At 37.0% G+C, this 16,036-nt stretch overlaps 1 protein-coding gene across 1 annotated transcript in view; it reads right to left on the bottom strand.

Annotated features, from left to right (window-relative positions):
* Window positions 1–16,036, bottom strand: part of ppfia2 (PTPRF interacting protein alpha 2) — a 168,257-nt gene that overhangs the window by 38,003 nt on the left and 114,218 nt on the right. Inside the window, exons 9-16 of the mRNA XM_088922591.1 lie at window positions 14,485–14,619; window positions 12,515–12,598; window positions 11,626–11,757; window positions 10,726–10,788; window positions 9,236–9,327; window positions 7,216–7,354; window positions 5,270–5,490; window positions 670–907 (exon numbers count right to left, since the gene is read on the bottom strand). Of these exons, the coding sequence (XP_088778717.1) occupies window positions 670–907; window positions 5,270–5,490; window positions 7,216–7,354; window positions 9,236–9,327; window positions 10,726–10,788; window positions 11,626–11,757; window positions 12,515–12,598; window positions 14,485–14,619 (1,104 nt within the window). The remainder of the gene's footprint in view (window positions 1–669; window positions 908–5,269; window positions 5,491–7,215; window positions 7,355–9,235; window positions 9,328–10,725; window positions 10,789–11,625; window positions 11,758–12,514; window positions 12,599–14,484; window positions 14,620–16,036) is intronic.

The raw sequence follows: 16,036 nt of genomic DNA, 5'->3' as shown, positions 1-16,036 counted from the left end.
TTTAATTTTCCTTAATTAAAAATGCATTTCAATAATGACACTGAACTGTAAAGGCAGTCCTGTATTTACCTCAGTACTCCATCCAGGCTTGTGGACTGCTGAAACTTCATAAAAAAAATAACTGCATAAAAGTTACTTCTACAATCTGCATCAAAAAGAAAGTTAATCTATTGAAACTTAAGTAATACCTTAAGTAATACCTACTGAGCAACTACTGCGGTACTGAATTATTTTAGTGAAAATTATGTTTTCATCCATCCATGTTACCATATGTTTAACTGGATTTGTTTCTATATATTACCTAAAAACAACATCAAATAATAATTATAAAACTAAAGACTGTACTAAGTATTTGATTATATAATTATAAATCTGATTTTTTTCATATCCATGGAAACCTCTTGTGAAGGAAAAGGTTTTTCATCTCGGTTGATCAAACTTTTAATATACTGTATAATCTGTACCTACAGTAATTATGTCAACCATTCATACATAATACACGTGGAGTATATCTGGTTAGGTATAGTCAATATACAGAACACACTCAAACTCTATCCTTTGTGTACTGTATACCTGTATATCGTACACAAAAAGCTCCTTTGTGTCAGAAATGTTTCTTTTCGCTTTTTGATTTTTATTAGGTGTTTCTTCAGGCAGCACATTACATACCAGAGTCATGACCCCCATGCGATCCATTTCTCTGGCGGGACTGCGAGGTGTCAATTTGGGTGTTGAGTGACCACTTGGTGGTGAGGAACTTGCCAAGGAAGATGCAGTTGCTGAGCCGGTAATTGATGTCCCAGGGTGAACACGAGCTAAATTCAGCCCTTCCAAACTGACGCTGGCTACCCGGTTTTCAATCTCTTCTGCACGCAGCTCTGTTGACTCTTTCTCTTCCTGAATTAGCCTGAGAACAGACAGTAATTGTTTCTAAAAAAACATCCAAATAATGGTCTCCACTGATTTAATGCATAGTCACATTTTTGTATATTTCTTCTTCCAATCTCACTTTTAGTGAAGAAACCAATATTTGAAAGGTCCATGAGGTTCAACATACAGCAAACTCCCTCATGTATTTGGAAACCACAAGCAACTAAAAAAAATCAGTGAGTAAAAAAAAGTCTTGGCTATAATGCAAGTTTGAATCCTGCATGCACCTCCCACCCAGGAACCTGAGTGACCTTAAGTGTAAATGTACAAGAACTTAAGGACTGTTATATTGTAGCGCCATGCAGGGTGCTTTGGTCATACGCACACAAGGCGGGCTGAGAACAGTGCCTGGGGGTGGGACTACGGGACTGTATATAGTGGGACGCAGGCTGGGAGATGGTCTTTCCCTTCATGTCTGTGTTAGTGTAGGTGCAGCGCTGTAACCCCTGTCCCTGTGTGTGTACCTTTCCCCGGTTTGAGTTAATAAATGTGTTGTTCAACCCCATTCCCTGAGTCCTACGCCTGCTCCATTCCGTACCGAAGTCCACGGTCGTTACAATATAATTAAAAGTGAATTTATATGTAAGTGCCCAGGATTACTTTATTACATTACTGAAGCTTTGTCAGGGGATGGTGAGCACCATATTTTTTGTTTGACCATATTTACATTTCATTATTATATTACATGACTTAATTTAATTTTTTTATCATAGTGTTGTTGTCCTAATCATTTTGCTTTAGGCTAAGTGTCACTGCATATCAGTTTGTTTTAATGTCACCTGTCCGAAAAATCCTCAGAACTGGAAGGAGTTTACTGTATATAGCAGCGTAGTTTGTACCTTATATACAGGTAGTGAACACAAAAAGTAAAATACCTGGTTAAATGAGAGACACCAAGAATATTGAAAACAACGGCTTCCACACAGGTGCGGCTCATACGTTGAAGAAGAAAATAACATTCCAGCTTGCTTAGGGTTATGTATCAAAATGCTGGGCAGACCCTGGCTGCCAACTCCAGATCAATTAACTACAAATTTCAACTTGAACTGGCACGAACGGACAATTGAATAAAAAAACATCTGCTGAGAACAGAGCTGGATACCACAATTGGGTTGCAGTGCACAAACCACTCATCACACCACACAATGCACTTTACAAGTCTAGTGGTGCACAGAGCAAATATAGTAGACCACAGAGGGTGGGAAAAAATGATATGGTCAGATGAATCATCCTTCACAATGCACTCAAAACAATGAATGAGTGCATGTGTGATGCCAACCTAAAGAACTCTGCTGCACTGTTGTATAATGTTGTGGAGTGTGTTTTCCTGATGTGCTTAAGGTGCACTCATTCTCATAGAAGGCAAGGTCAATGTTAATCTTAATGGTACTGAGTGACTATGTTCACCCTTTGTTACAACATTTAATCCTGTTGGGAGGGGTGTCCTCATGAATGGCAATGTCCCATTCACAAAGCATGTGTGGCTTGGTGACCATAATACTGATTCTATTCATCTGCCCTGACCTTCTCAGTCATCAGATCTGAATCCAATTGAGCATTTCAGGGCAGCATTTATGGGATGCCTTCAACCAGGTGTGAGTTGATTGACTTTCTTATGGATAAATGGTGCCATAGTCCTCCTTCAGAATTCAAGAATCAAGTATGCCAAGGTGCAAAATGGCCATACTAGCTGCACAAGATAGCCCAAGTTCTGTTAAGTGACTTGACATTGGCATTCCCGCTTTTTTGTCCATAACCTATACATATCTTTGGTTTAATTGTAGGTTATACCATTTATCAACTTAATGCTCTATTAAGTAATGAACTGTGTATTACATTTTCAACCTCTAATCTTTTTAACATGAAAATAAAGATGAAAATTTTAGCATATTTGGAATCACAAATCAGTAGGTCACACAATAATTTATAATTTTCACTACTAAACGAAACTTTTTCCTAGTCACACAAATCAAAATTTTCATAATTCCCATTTACAGTCCTTTTACTGTCTCATAATGACCATTTAACTATCTTTTTTTTTGTTTTTTGTAAACGTCAAGAGTCTACATAATAAAGCTACAATGTATGCCTAATTGATTTTCCAACATAGTATGAAAAAAGCAATGTTGCACATTGGCATTTAAAAGTTAACAATATCCTCTTTTTGATCTCATTTCTATGAGAACCCTTAGACATTGCAGGACTGTTTAGCAGAGGTTTGTTTAAATGATTGATTTGATTAAGGGTGGATTTATTAATACTCAAGAAGAATTTTAACTTGAACTCTTCTCATCATTTCTACTTAGTTTAATCCACAGTTGCATTGGAAACAGCTTAGGAGACCCAAAGGGCTGTCTAATTAAATGTATAGTAGAAGGAAGAAAAGGGTAAGAAGCTAGGTCATTTCTCACAACCACACAAGAGATATTCTTTCTAATGAACTGAAAACGAAATCCCACAGGCTCAATAAAGGCACTTGTTTTTGGTGTTACAATAGTCTAACTCAGCAAATGGCTATGCGTAGTGAAAATTTTGTTTTCTATGGACTCCATTTGGATATTAAGTAACCATAAACGAATATACATCATTTCAAGAATATTAAAACACTTTCCAGTGCTGTTTCTAATATAAAATTGTATAAGCATATGCCAGAACAGTTGTCTAATTGCATATCCTGGAACATGTTAGCATTCCACAATCAAAGCAGTAGTTAAATTGGATACCGTATTTGGAGACCTTCTCACAGATGTACAAGTCAATAAAGAGAGCATGTTTTACACGATGAAACAGAGAATCTGGCAACCTTGGAGACCAATCCCATCAAATACTTTCTTCATCGACATTGTCTATAGAGACGTAAGGAAGGATGTAGTCTTGCACATGTAGCAAATCATTATGATCCCTGATGGTATCAGGAAGTGGCCTAATAAAGGGATCCAAGATCTAATTTTAACAGTAAACTCACTATTAAAATGTGGAGAGCATTGCCATAACTAAGCCTTCATCTTATTGACCATACAGTTACTGTAAGTGATGCTAGTATGCTTGGGAGTGCATGTCATGCATGCTTTGCCTAAAACTCCTACATTTTAATTACAATATCCTCGTTTTAGGCTTTTATCAAAGCATATATTAACATACATTTGCTTATTATAGGCTCATTATAGGCTTTTATCAAAGCATATAATACTGTACATCAACATACTGTACAATACAGCTGCTACTGCAGAGTTGCTAAAGTGACATTTTTAGTACTTTCTTACAGCCTATGAGCATTTTATATTACATTTCAGAACTGTTTTAAAACATAATACCTAAATATTGTGATACAGGGATACCTGTTCTAAATTTGATGAAGCATTCTATCAAATGGTAGATAGGATTGTGTCATGAGTAACATTATTTGACAAGGTGTCCCAATACATTTTTTATGCCTTGGATATTATCCTGTTTATAGGCTTTAAATAACAAAAAACATACTATCTTCATGCCATGTTGATTTTGTTTGTGGAATACACAAAAGGAGCTTTTGTTGGAATATACACTGTAGGATTCTAGAGAATGATGCAGTTTTATTCTTTATTCCATCATCATATAATTAAGTATATTTTGAGTTAAGGGTCACTACATAGAATTAAAAAGAAGACCACAATCTTGACCACTCCTCTAACTTATGCTTTTAGCTTCAAGTTAAACTACAATCTTTGTCTAGAAGACTGATTAATTTCATGAAAAGACCTATGCTCCTGTCTTCTATTATAGCTATTCAGCATGAGAATATTTATTCAGCTGTACAGAATTTCAAATTTTCACAGAAAGCTCTTTGATTGCACTATTTAATAGAACAATCCCCAGTCAATAAACTGTGAATATGTGAACCAGTATAACCTGGTAAAGATGTACTGCTAATTAAAGAGTCTCAGTTTAATTGAATTGGATTTTTCGCAGAATCTGAAGACACAAATTGTAATTATCTGACCAGGTGGCATTAGCAGAAAAGCACAAAAAACAAAGACAAATTAGCCCTGTTTGATTCTCTTAACTGTTATGAGTCACCAGTGAACATTTAAATCTCAAAATAATGGCTTGGCTTGAAGGCTAGTATAACGCCACTTTTAAGTAAAATTACTGTACAGCATGTGAGGGGATTTAATTCTCTGTAATTTAGCTGAAATAAGTATAGGTAATTAATGTTGCTGAAGGAATAACAATTTCTACAAAGTGCAACAATACAATTTTCCACTTAAAATGCTGTTTTGATTTTTGACTTAAGTAATACTGAACAATCCCAATACCCATATACAGTAACTGCACAGATGTTGTGTGTGGAGGAGCTTACCTGATCTCTTTGTTGATGGCGTCTAGCTGTTCTTGCAGCATCATGGCCAAGGTCTGGGCATCAGAGTGGCCGCCAGGTGAAAGGAGGTCCATAGAGCTAAAGATCGTTTCTCTGTCGTCATCATCAATGTCAGACATTTCAGTGTCGCTTTCAAAGTGGTGGCTGCCAAGGACATTGATTGGCTGAGAACGGGCCCACTCGTGTTCCCCCAGTGACTTGGCCTGGAAGAGAACAATGATTTGTTTCCTTTTTTAAGCTGATTTGTACACCAATATACTCTAATATTTCAAGCTCCGAAAAACAAAGAAATGTTTACTTTACACACAAAAATATGTTTTAATGTTGCAAGGTTCTTAACCTTCCAAGGATGTTTACATGAACATCCATGTTTCATGTTTTTTTTCAAATTAACTGGTTTTAAACTAAGCAGAGTTTGAAATAAAGCATCACATTTTGAAAGTCATCATATCAGTTTTTACATTCAGAATTTTCTTTTTTGTATTTCGGTATTACTGTAAATACAATAAGTCAACTACATTTTTAGGGATATTACCTAGGTTAAAAGTCTCTTTGACTTTGCTTGCTCAACTATACCAACTGAATATGGCATTTTACCTAGTTTGACGGCAGAGAAAAAATGTTTCCTGTCACTTTTTTATTCAATTGTAAATATAAATTAAGGGCAGATTCTAGCACTGAATCCTCACAGCGCTGTGGTGCTGGGTTCAATTCCTTGGGTGCCATCTACAGTATGCAGAGTTTGTACGTTCTCCCCATATTCGTGTGGGTTTCCTCTGGGTGTTGCGGTTTCCTCCCACAGTCCAAAAACATACTGGTTAGGTGAATTAGCTTCTGGAAACATTGGCCTTGGTACGAGTGGGAGCGAGTCTGTGTTTGTGTCAGTCTGTCCAGGGTGTCTGGCACCTGCTGTTTGACAAGATAGGCTCTGGTTCCACAGTAAAACCCTGAACTAGAATAGGAGGTTAGAATGGATGGGTGTAAATTAAGACGGCACAAAAGCATGTGCCTTTTATATAAACATTTTTCCTTCTGGACTATGTTATTTCCATTCAAATTCACATGCAGATAAGCAGTGCTGTCTGAGTAAATTTCCCACCACCTGCTGAAGCAAAGAATACTGGCAGACTTACTTCATCTTTATGTTTACTAATGTGGATTATGTTAATATCAACAGCTACAATTTAACTACTGTGTAGCTAAGTGAGTTACTTTTATGGTTGTGCACATCTATGGGGGGAAGGTAAGTTCCATGTATGGATACAAACTCATATTCAAGCAGGCAGGCAGTAGGATGCACAGACTTTCAAATGAAAATCCTACTGCAATGCTCAAGGTCCAGGTAAATATTACCTGAGAAATCATGCAAAATAAAGGGGTACTAAATTAATCCCCATTTTCTAAATATTTCCCTCCTGTATCATAACAAAATTGTAGTAACGCATACGGCCACCATTGCAGGTTGTGCGAGCTGGTTTACCAGCGCGGTGACGTCACCGCCCTTCCCTGTGAATAGCAGGGACCACAGCCATCAGGCTGAGGGGAGGTTCCCCTTTAGCTCAACTGGCTGGGTCCCTGTTGAGTGACACCGGAGGCTCGGGTTCGAGTCCCCGACGGTGGGGGGCCGACCTGAGGCGGCAGTGGCGAGGGCGCATACCCACGTGAACCCCGGAGCATTACAATATTATAATTATACAGTAATTACCATGTACAATGCTTTTTTACCTGTAAAAGCAGAGCAAAATACTGTAGTTTTTTTACATCAAAAAGTAGCATTGAATTATACATATCTGCATATTGCAAATGTGAATCTGAGAATGTGTGAAACAAATAAAGAGAAGGGTACATACTGTATGACTATGCTAACATTGAAACTGACTGTGGAAGAACAGCGCACCAGAATAGAGTGCAGGCATTCAAGAGCTCACCTTTTGTTCATCTCTCCGTATACCCATTCTCCCTCTCCTTGGCCTCCTTATGACTTTGGCAGACCTGTAGTGATCAGACTGTGTGTCTGCAAGGGAACCCATGGAGTATCTCAGCTCTGTTGATGCGTCCAAATGAGACCTGCTGAACATTACTCAGGATTAATACAAGAACATTGTATTTGATAGCTTTTAGACACATTGTTAGGATTATTATCAATAATTTACTTTGGAGCACAGAACTTTCTGTCTTGACTTAAAGTTCTATATCAAATCTGAAGAATGGATTTGGCTACCTGCACATTAAAGCACCATAAAAAACATTTTGAAACCTCTCTCACAATATACCAAACTGTACAAATCTCTGAAAAGGAAATGGAAGAGTCTGCTCATGGAAGCAAAGAGGAAGCGTGTCTGTTACACTGGATGATGTTTTTTAAAGTGCAGAAGACTTACTTAACAGAAGTAAAAAAAAAACACAACAAGCTAACATATTGTAAAAAAATGCAGTAACAATACTGAGTAAAACTATATAAAAAACACCCATAACAGATAAATCATACTTAAATGCTTGCTGCGCATGCAGTATTGTAGCAAATGAAAGCCTCTTACTGTCAGTGTTTTTCTCACACTGTGCATCAAGTGATTTAGGCAGGACACATTCATTACGATTACAGTATATGTAAGAAGATGGTGTTATGATATATGCTGGCTCTGAAAGTTAATCATGGGTTTTTATGTGCTCACTAGAAAAAAAAGAAAATCTCCACTCATGTTCAGCAGAAGATTAATGAATCAAGAAAAAACAGTGACCAAGGTCACAAAGAAAACTTATTGCTAGGAGCTGACTGTTGATAAGGAGAGCAAGAATAAGCAATGATTCACATATTTAGCATAACAGAATATTTATATTAATGACTTATATATTTTATAAGCATAGCAGAACAATATGATAGTCAATGATATACTCACCTGTGATCATCAGATTAAAACAAAATTTTTAGGTATATTTATGTACTTAGATACCATTACTCATTTCTACTCTATAAATGGTTGCCACTGTGCTTTTGATATTATCTGTAAATAAACCATGTTTTAATGACATGGACAGATTCCTCAGCCATCTACAGAATGTATCTGTGATTTTTCACTGTCATATTTTTAAAGAACCTCACAGGTGACAAATTACTTTTTGTCAAGAAAACCATCTATTATAAATAAAGGGAAGCTGCAAGTGGTTAATGTTTTTAACCATGGTATCCTAAAGAACAGATATTAAAGCTAGTGAAACACACTCCAGTAATTTGTACTTTCAATTTCCTCAGTTGAACATTTTATTCAGTACTGTTCTTTGTACGTGATCTGTTCAATACTATTCAATACTGTTCTTTGTACACTTTGAGTGACCATTAGAATAACAATGCAACATTAATTTTACTGTCTCTAATGAAAGTGAAAGACTAAGGTCAGCCTCCCTTCTTTTTGAAAGGTATTTAACTAGTAGAGTGATCCACCCCTTTCTAACAAAGGCTTATAGAATGTTTATGAACACAGTGTCAGAATCTCAAGTTAATAATGCTGTCTGTATGTGTGCCTAGATAACTTTATTGGCCATATACAATTTCTTGTATAAGGAATTTGTCTTTTCGCATGCCCCAACTTGCTCTCCATGAGACACACAGACAGGGAGAGAAACTTGGGGTCAGAGCAAAGGGTCAGCCATTTATACGGTGCCCCTGGAGCAGCTGGGGTTTAGGGACTTGCTCAGGGGCCCAACAGAGTAGGATTCCTCTGATGGCCACAGAATACGAACCAGCGCAGATCCTTAGCCACAGAGCCACCGCCGTGCCCAGTATCGTACTATTCCAGAGAATTTTGTTCCATTCAGCTTGAGGATTTTGAGCGTAGGGTAAAACTCACAGCTCTCTGTTCTTTCAACCCATAGTACAGTACTCTAATGTACTGTAATTTGCATTATATACTGTATGTGTTTTTACACTATATTAGAATTCCTTCTACGTACCTGGATAAGGCAGGTTCTGTTAGTGGCCCAGCTCTCATCTTAAATGCCTCAAGTTCACATCTCAGCTTTTCTATATCCTCAGCCAGACGGTCCTTAAAAAAACAGAGGGATGAACACAAATTAAATATTCTGAAATCAACAAGTGATAGCTGGAGGTTGTCACGTCTCACACTCCTCCTCACAAACGCCGTGGCATTCCCAAACCCTCTCTTTCTCGCTTTCATTCCCACTGAACCCACCACATTCTCTCGTGCACCAGATTCCACAGATTTTCACTCCTGAACCAATTTCCTAATCACGTCTCTCTCCCTTCAGTATTTAAACCTCTCTCACTCACCAACCCACACTCACTATTGAGAAGCATCCCGTAGGGTTTTTCTAGTGCGCGTTCTGACCTTCTCGACTGATTTCCCAGTCCCGGATCTAAACTCCTTCCTTTTTGACCTCGCCTTTCGGATATCGGTTCTGAATTGTCTTTCTCGGATTTCTCTGGTAACCAGACTCATTGCTTTTCCTACTGACCTAGCCTCTGGATAACGTGACTCGGATATAGACCCAGTGCCACTCTGCATTCCGCAGGGTTCACGGCAACACATAGAATCCTCCTATTCAACCTACTGGTTCCTGACATCTTTGCTCTTATCCTTGAATTATTAAAATCTTCACATCTTTTAACAAAATCCATTGTGTGGGTTTTGTGAGAAAACAAATTTGTATCGCTGACCATTAATATTTAACATAAAATTACTGAGAGACAATGAAACACATACAGTAATAGAGAAGGAGTGAAATCCTAACTTAAAATGCCACTGAATTGCACAATGGCTAAACTTCACTTCACTTGACATTCACTTGATTTGGGGTTGGCACAATTGATTTCTATGCTCTGTGGCTCAAATTATCAGATTTTTCATGTTTAACCTAAACAATAAGTCAGCTATGTCATAACTTTACAGTAAGTGAACCTCTGGTTTATTCCTCATTGTTGAACGTCTACGGTATTTACAATGAAGCATGAACAAGTACAGTAGATAGCACAAATAGGCACTACATGAAATGCACTGAAAACACAAAACAGGAAGCAATTCTTTATGCAAGTGGTCTCTGGGAGTATGGAAAGAGCTTAAATTTACTTTAACGGCTCAATAAGATCTTCAGATTAATTTGGTACTAAATACCAAATGGGCTAGATGGGTTAAATGGTCTCATCTTGTTCGTAGTCTTTCTTATGTTTTTAAATGCCCACATTCACTGTGACTTTGGTAGTGATCATGCCTATGTTATATATATATATCTTTTTTCACAAATGTAAAAAAACTGTACTGCATTCAGTCCCTTATATAATGCATACCTATATACAATGCATATTGTTGATATTAAATCTACCAAATCACTTCACAAAAACATGTTAACATGTTATATACTGATCATTTATGTGTTCTTTAAAAAAATAGAATAAATATTTTAATTATATGGTTCTGGTGACCTACTTTTTCTTGGAGTGACTCCTCAAGCTGTTTTCGAAAATTTTCAGAATCCTGTATTAGAACATTCTGTAAAGAGAGTGATTTTAAAAATTAATTTATAGCATAATCTCTGGTACAGAAATTTCAGACAAACTTTTCTTTACCTTTTACAGTAGTTATTTTTAAAAGTACATACAACACAAACAATAACCAAGAACACTAGGAACTCATTGTCTGAGGTGAATATAAAATAGCTTAAATATATAAGAATAAACTTTTAAATCATCTGTCATATTAGGAGATCAGTTTATAAACTAGTGTCGGTCATTGTCAGATATGTCACTTTGATGTTCATGTCTCATTTCTCTAAGATAATAATGTATAATAAACCACAGACACTAAGAAGAATTAATGTTTTGTAACACTTTCATACAACAGGAAAACAGAAGGGAGACTTCTAATAGCACACAGTTAAATAAAAATAGTTTTGCTTTCATAACTGCTCCATGTTGTGCTTTAAATTTCAAACTATACTGTATATCAGATGTATTTTAAACATTGTGCAATAAGACTATGGTTAGCTGTGTTTAAATGTACAACTTGGTCAAATATTATAATCTACCTTTAAATGATAATACAGCTTCCTATATAATTATGGATATTCTTTTTTAGAAGGATAGCATTCTCACTCCAAATTCACGTAAAAAATTTCTTAACAGAGTATATAAAATTATACCAACGTTTTGAAGACTTTATAGAATCTGTAAAAATTGATACTTACTGTATTTTACTACAGACAGATACAATTAATTGAGAGATATTGTTGCCTGCAGGCTACAGTACTACAGTCCAAAATGCCACAATGTTGTTGGAGTTTTAAGTAAAAGTATAAAATATGAAGTGTTTTACTTCCCCCCTTGTTACCTTTTCTTCTAAAGCAGCCATTCTCTCTTTCAGATGGAGCTGAAGGCGTTCGTTTGATTCAGTAAGAAGTCTATCAACAGTGTCAGAAAGCCTCTTGTTGTGTTCCTCATTCATTTTCTCTCTTTGCCTGGCCTGCATAATTAACAGAGATCAATGCAAACCTTACAATTTAACCAAGAAAATCAGAAAAACCTTGTTAATCCACTATAATAATGCATACTAAAATACTCAAATAATTATGAAGAACAAAAAAAGAGCTCTAAGAAACCAGCAAAGCACACATTCTATTCTGATCAATTTGATTTGCATTGCCATGTACAGTAAATAAGCATTCCACATACTACCTTCAACAACAGAAGATTTATACAAACACAGTAATTCTATAGTACAGGATGATTCTTTACATCATTTTTTTAACTTTCTACATATTGCCCAATAAGTCACGCAGTCTATTTACCTATGGTTGGAAGATAAAAAAAAATATTTTCAAAATATGGCTGAAACATTTTTGCTTACATGATTTTATGCAAAAAAAATCAAAAAGCTCGCCAGGCTGGTGGATCTGAACACAGGTTATTAGGATCTCCGCACACTTTTACTAAGCAAAGGCTCATCTTAGAGTTGCACAACTCTTTATCCTGTGATGGAAACAAAAGCTGAGTACTATACTGTACATGACACTATAGCTTATCTAAAGTTCACTTCATTTCAGGCACCTGCTGTAATCAGACAGCTGCCAGCCTCAGATCCCAGCCTGGGTTGTTACAGCCCACATGCAGTGCCCACTCTCTCCACCACACCAAGAGCCAGCCTACAGTACTTGCTGGTTCTGTGGCTGTGTGCTTTACGTCATATTTGTTACATTACATGGCATTTCAAGGCCACTCACCCTCTGCAGTTCTTGATTCTTTTCCTCCAGCTGCCCCTCCAAATGGCGCATGCGTTCCTCAATGCTTCCATGCCTCTCTTCTGCCTACAGCAAACAAGAGAGAGAACACTTCACATTTAAACCGCAAAGACAGGGAAATGTCACAGAGGTAGGACAAAGACAGACAAGCCGAGCTACTACTTTCTGCAAACTTAAGTTCGAAAAAAAAAGAAAAAAGAATAACAACTAAAAGTAAAGCATAAGGAAAGAAAGGTCATTCAAACAGGCAGCTGAACAGCACTGCTTGATATGTGTCAGCTCGAGAGGCCTGTTAATGACATAGCATCAGCAACTCGGTCTATGAGCAACGAAAACAGCCAAATGTAGCATGCAGCTTCCATACAGTTTGAACATAAACTTGCCTTCTTTTGACATAGAAAAAAGCTCTTTAAAGCGCTAAATTTCACAATGGTTGGCTACAACAGAAACAAAAATCTGATGGATTCTAATTAGCAATAGAAAGTAAAGTCCTGTAGGACTACCTTCCTAAGTATGGAGTTCATTTCTTGGAGTTTAGCTTCCATAACATATTGATAATCATCTGATGAGGTAGAAGAGCTTGGATCGGACTAACAGCCCGAGGGAAAGGAGAGGGACAAATCGAAGAATCAGAACTCAAGACATACACATACACACACCCAATTATAGCACAGAATGACAAAAGAAGAGGTAAACATGGCATTTATGTTAAGAACTCATCAAAAAGCATAATGTGTAATGCATATCACAGGCTAAGAAGGTGTTAGATATGAAGATTATTGACAATATGCAGAAGCTTCACTTTAAATGGTGTGGAAAGTCAGTGTTAGTGTGATCTAGCCAGTAACAATGTCGCATGGAGTAGCAAAATAAAAATTAAAAATGGGCTTTTTGTTACAATATTATATGATGATTATACAGTACAGTACATTTAACAAAAGACAATAGAAACGGTTAGACAACACTTTGATAAAATTCTGGTAAATTTAAATGAAAACAGAAAGCTGGAATTTATCCTCACCTAATTTGAATAATGTGATAGGTATATAAAAAAGTCCTGATTTTTTTTCAGATAATAACATTGTGCTGGTGTTATTGCTGTTACTAATTTGTATCATATGTTGCTTTGCACATCATTTCTATCTTAATTTAATAAGAGATTTATTTTTAAATTAACATTTGCAGATTATTCTATGAAGTTAAATTTAATCCTATAATTCCTGTAGTCAACAACTCCCTTAACATCAGGTACACTGTATCCTGAGTCTCAGATTTCCTAGAACTCAGGAAAACTGAAGATTGCTCACATGTACCTGAAGTCACCAGCCTCCCCTTGAGTGGTGTTTCTAGTTGATTAATCCAAACTAGCTAATGACTCAAACAATGCCATATGCCTGTTTTTCAGTTATGCCAGCGTTTATCCCTATTTCCACTTCCAGTTAAGATTACCTCACGTCTAAACCTTGTCATCCACAATTTCAAATCTATTTTTTCAAGACCAGGTCCAAATGCTAATGGTTGCCTTACACTGCAGATGCTTTTAGGAAAGCTAATAGGGAGATTGATGAATGCCAGAATGGCTACTTATTTTGAAAACTTGATTTTTACCTCTGGGATGCTGAACATAGAAAATAAGGCCAAGACATTTCTTTGTTTAATCAGTACCCTTCTGCTTATGCACATTTTGTTACATTATTTTACCTTAATATGCAAAAATCCAAATTTCCATTCAAAATATTTTCTTAGAGAGAAGCAGCACTGTTTGTTGTTTTTTTCTCTAGCGTCTGATGTGATCCTATGTGAGAAAGACCAGCAATGAAATCTGATGCAGACAGTGCCGTTTGAAATTTTCTGCCTTTGGCACAGGGAGATAAAGATCACCACTGTAAATCTTCCGTTAGTCCCTGCTCTTCACAATGCACGCTCAGCGCTGTCGTCTCTGACGTTGTTACCTTTGTCAGGGCTGCTATCCGCTGGGCAAGCTCAGCCTCCACCTCTGGGAGAGTTTCTGCCTTCCTCATGGTCTGCTGCAGCTTCTGTTCCGCAAGCTCCAAACGCTCCTGCAGCTGCCTGTTCTTCTCCTCCATCTAGAGACAGTCAAGGAGTTCCAGACAACACAAAATTAATTCCTAATTATTCAACTCCGTTGAAAGGAAGTAGGTGTACCCTCAGACTGTCTATAAAGCACTAAGGAAGCCCACAGGTCTGGCATTGTGTTAATTTACAACATCCTCTACAAGAGGGTTCTTCCAATGGAATAGTTTATAAGACCAGCTCTAAGTCAACTACTTGGGGGAGAAGAGTAAAGATGTACTCTGAGAAAGCACATAAACACATATCAGGTACTGTAGATCATGTGCTGAGCGCAATACAGTGCATTTCCTAATCTCCACCTTATTGCTTTCATTCTCAGTTTATTTGGGGTTTTGGATTGATCATTTCACAAAACACATGAGCTACTTTCCTTTTTCAGAAATAAGGAATTTCATACCTCACAGACCATTAATTAATGGACCGTTGTGTGTTTTATATACTGTACATAAAGATTGGCCAATAGCCCTGTGCTGATTGTTGGGCAGAGAAAAATCAATGTCTGCTTTGGAGCAGCACTTTCAGCTGCTAATAAGTGCTCTAATCAGAAGACTGACCACAGCTTTGTCAGTCTTGTGCTATTTAATTTCATGCTGTTCCATTTTGAATAGCTGCTTGAGAATACTGAAATAGCAACAGATGCTCAAGTCTCTACTGCACTGATCCTGGCACAGCAAATGCCCAATTACTATCTGATTAATTAAGGGACCTTAAGTGAAATGTAGAGCTGGGGCTTCATCCTGGAGTTGCATATTAAAGGGTCTATTAAAGACTATCAATCTGAAAACAGAACTCAGGCCAGTGGAGAGAATACAGCACTATTTCCCATAGTCCCCGGGTTCCTCACCTTGAAACTTCAGCCTTCAGTGGTCAACATAAAAGCTTTTGGCATCCAAAATATGGCAATAAGATCAAGATATCCAATAGTGAGCTAGAGTGAAAAATTAATCAACACTAGACCTTTCCAGAAGCAATGCTATAGCATGTATGTTTTTTATCCAAACAGTCTGACATAAGCCTATTTCACAAAATAAAAAGAATATTTCCAGGGGACCTCCACTGCTCCAAAAAAAACAGAAATCCAGACAAGGATTTGATTAAATGCAAGAATGACTAAGTACGGAATGGTGCCATAAGGTTCATAATATTCTAGGCCTAATCATCAAGAAGAACATCACTTTCAAGGAATGGTTTTGGCAAAGTTTATTGGAAAACATCTTCTAAGATGGGTCTGGTTCAAGCTTACTAAGTGTTTACACTGCAAAACAAAAACTGAAAAACAGGACTACATTCCACAACTTTTCTAAACAACAGAATATATTGACTGGGCTTTTTCAGTTTTTTTCTGCATTCTCAAGATAACCTCCTTTATTTTTTACTCTTTGTTTTTCAAAACCCACAAAGCTGTCAAAA

The sequence above is a fragment of the Atractosteus spatula genome, chromosome 8 (assembly GCF_055471065.1).
Source record: "Atractosteus spatula isolate fAtrSpa1 chromosome 8, fAtrSpa1.hap1, whole genome shotgun sequence".
Classification (NCBI taxonomy): domain Eukaryota; kingdom Metazoa; phylum Chordata; class Actinopteri; order Semionotiformes; family Lepisosteidae; genus Atractosteus; species Atractosteus spatula.
The sequence above is the reverse complement of the archived record's forward strand: the minus strand, read 5'-3'. Positions and strand labels throughout refer to the sequence as shown.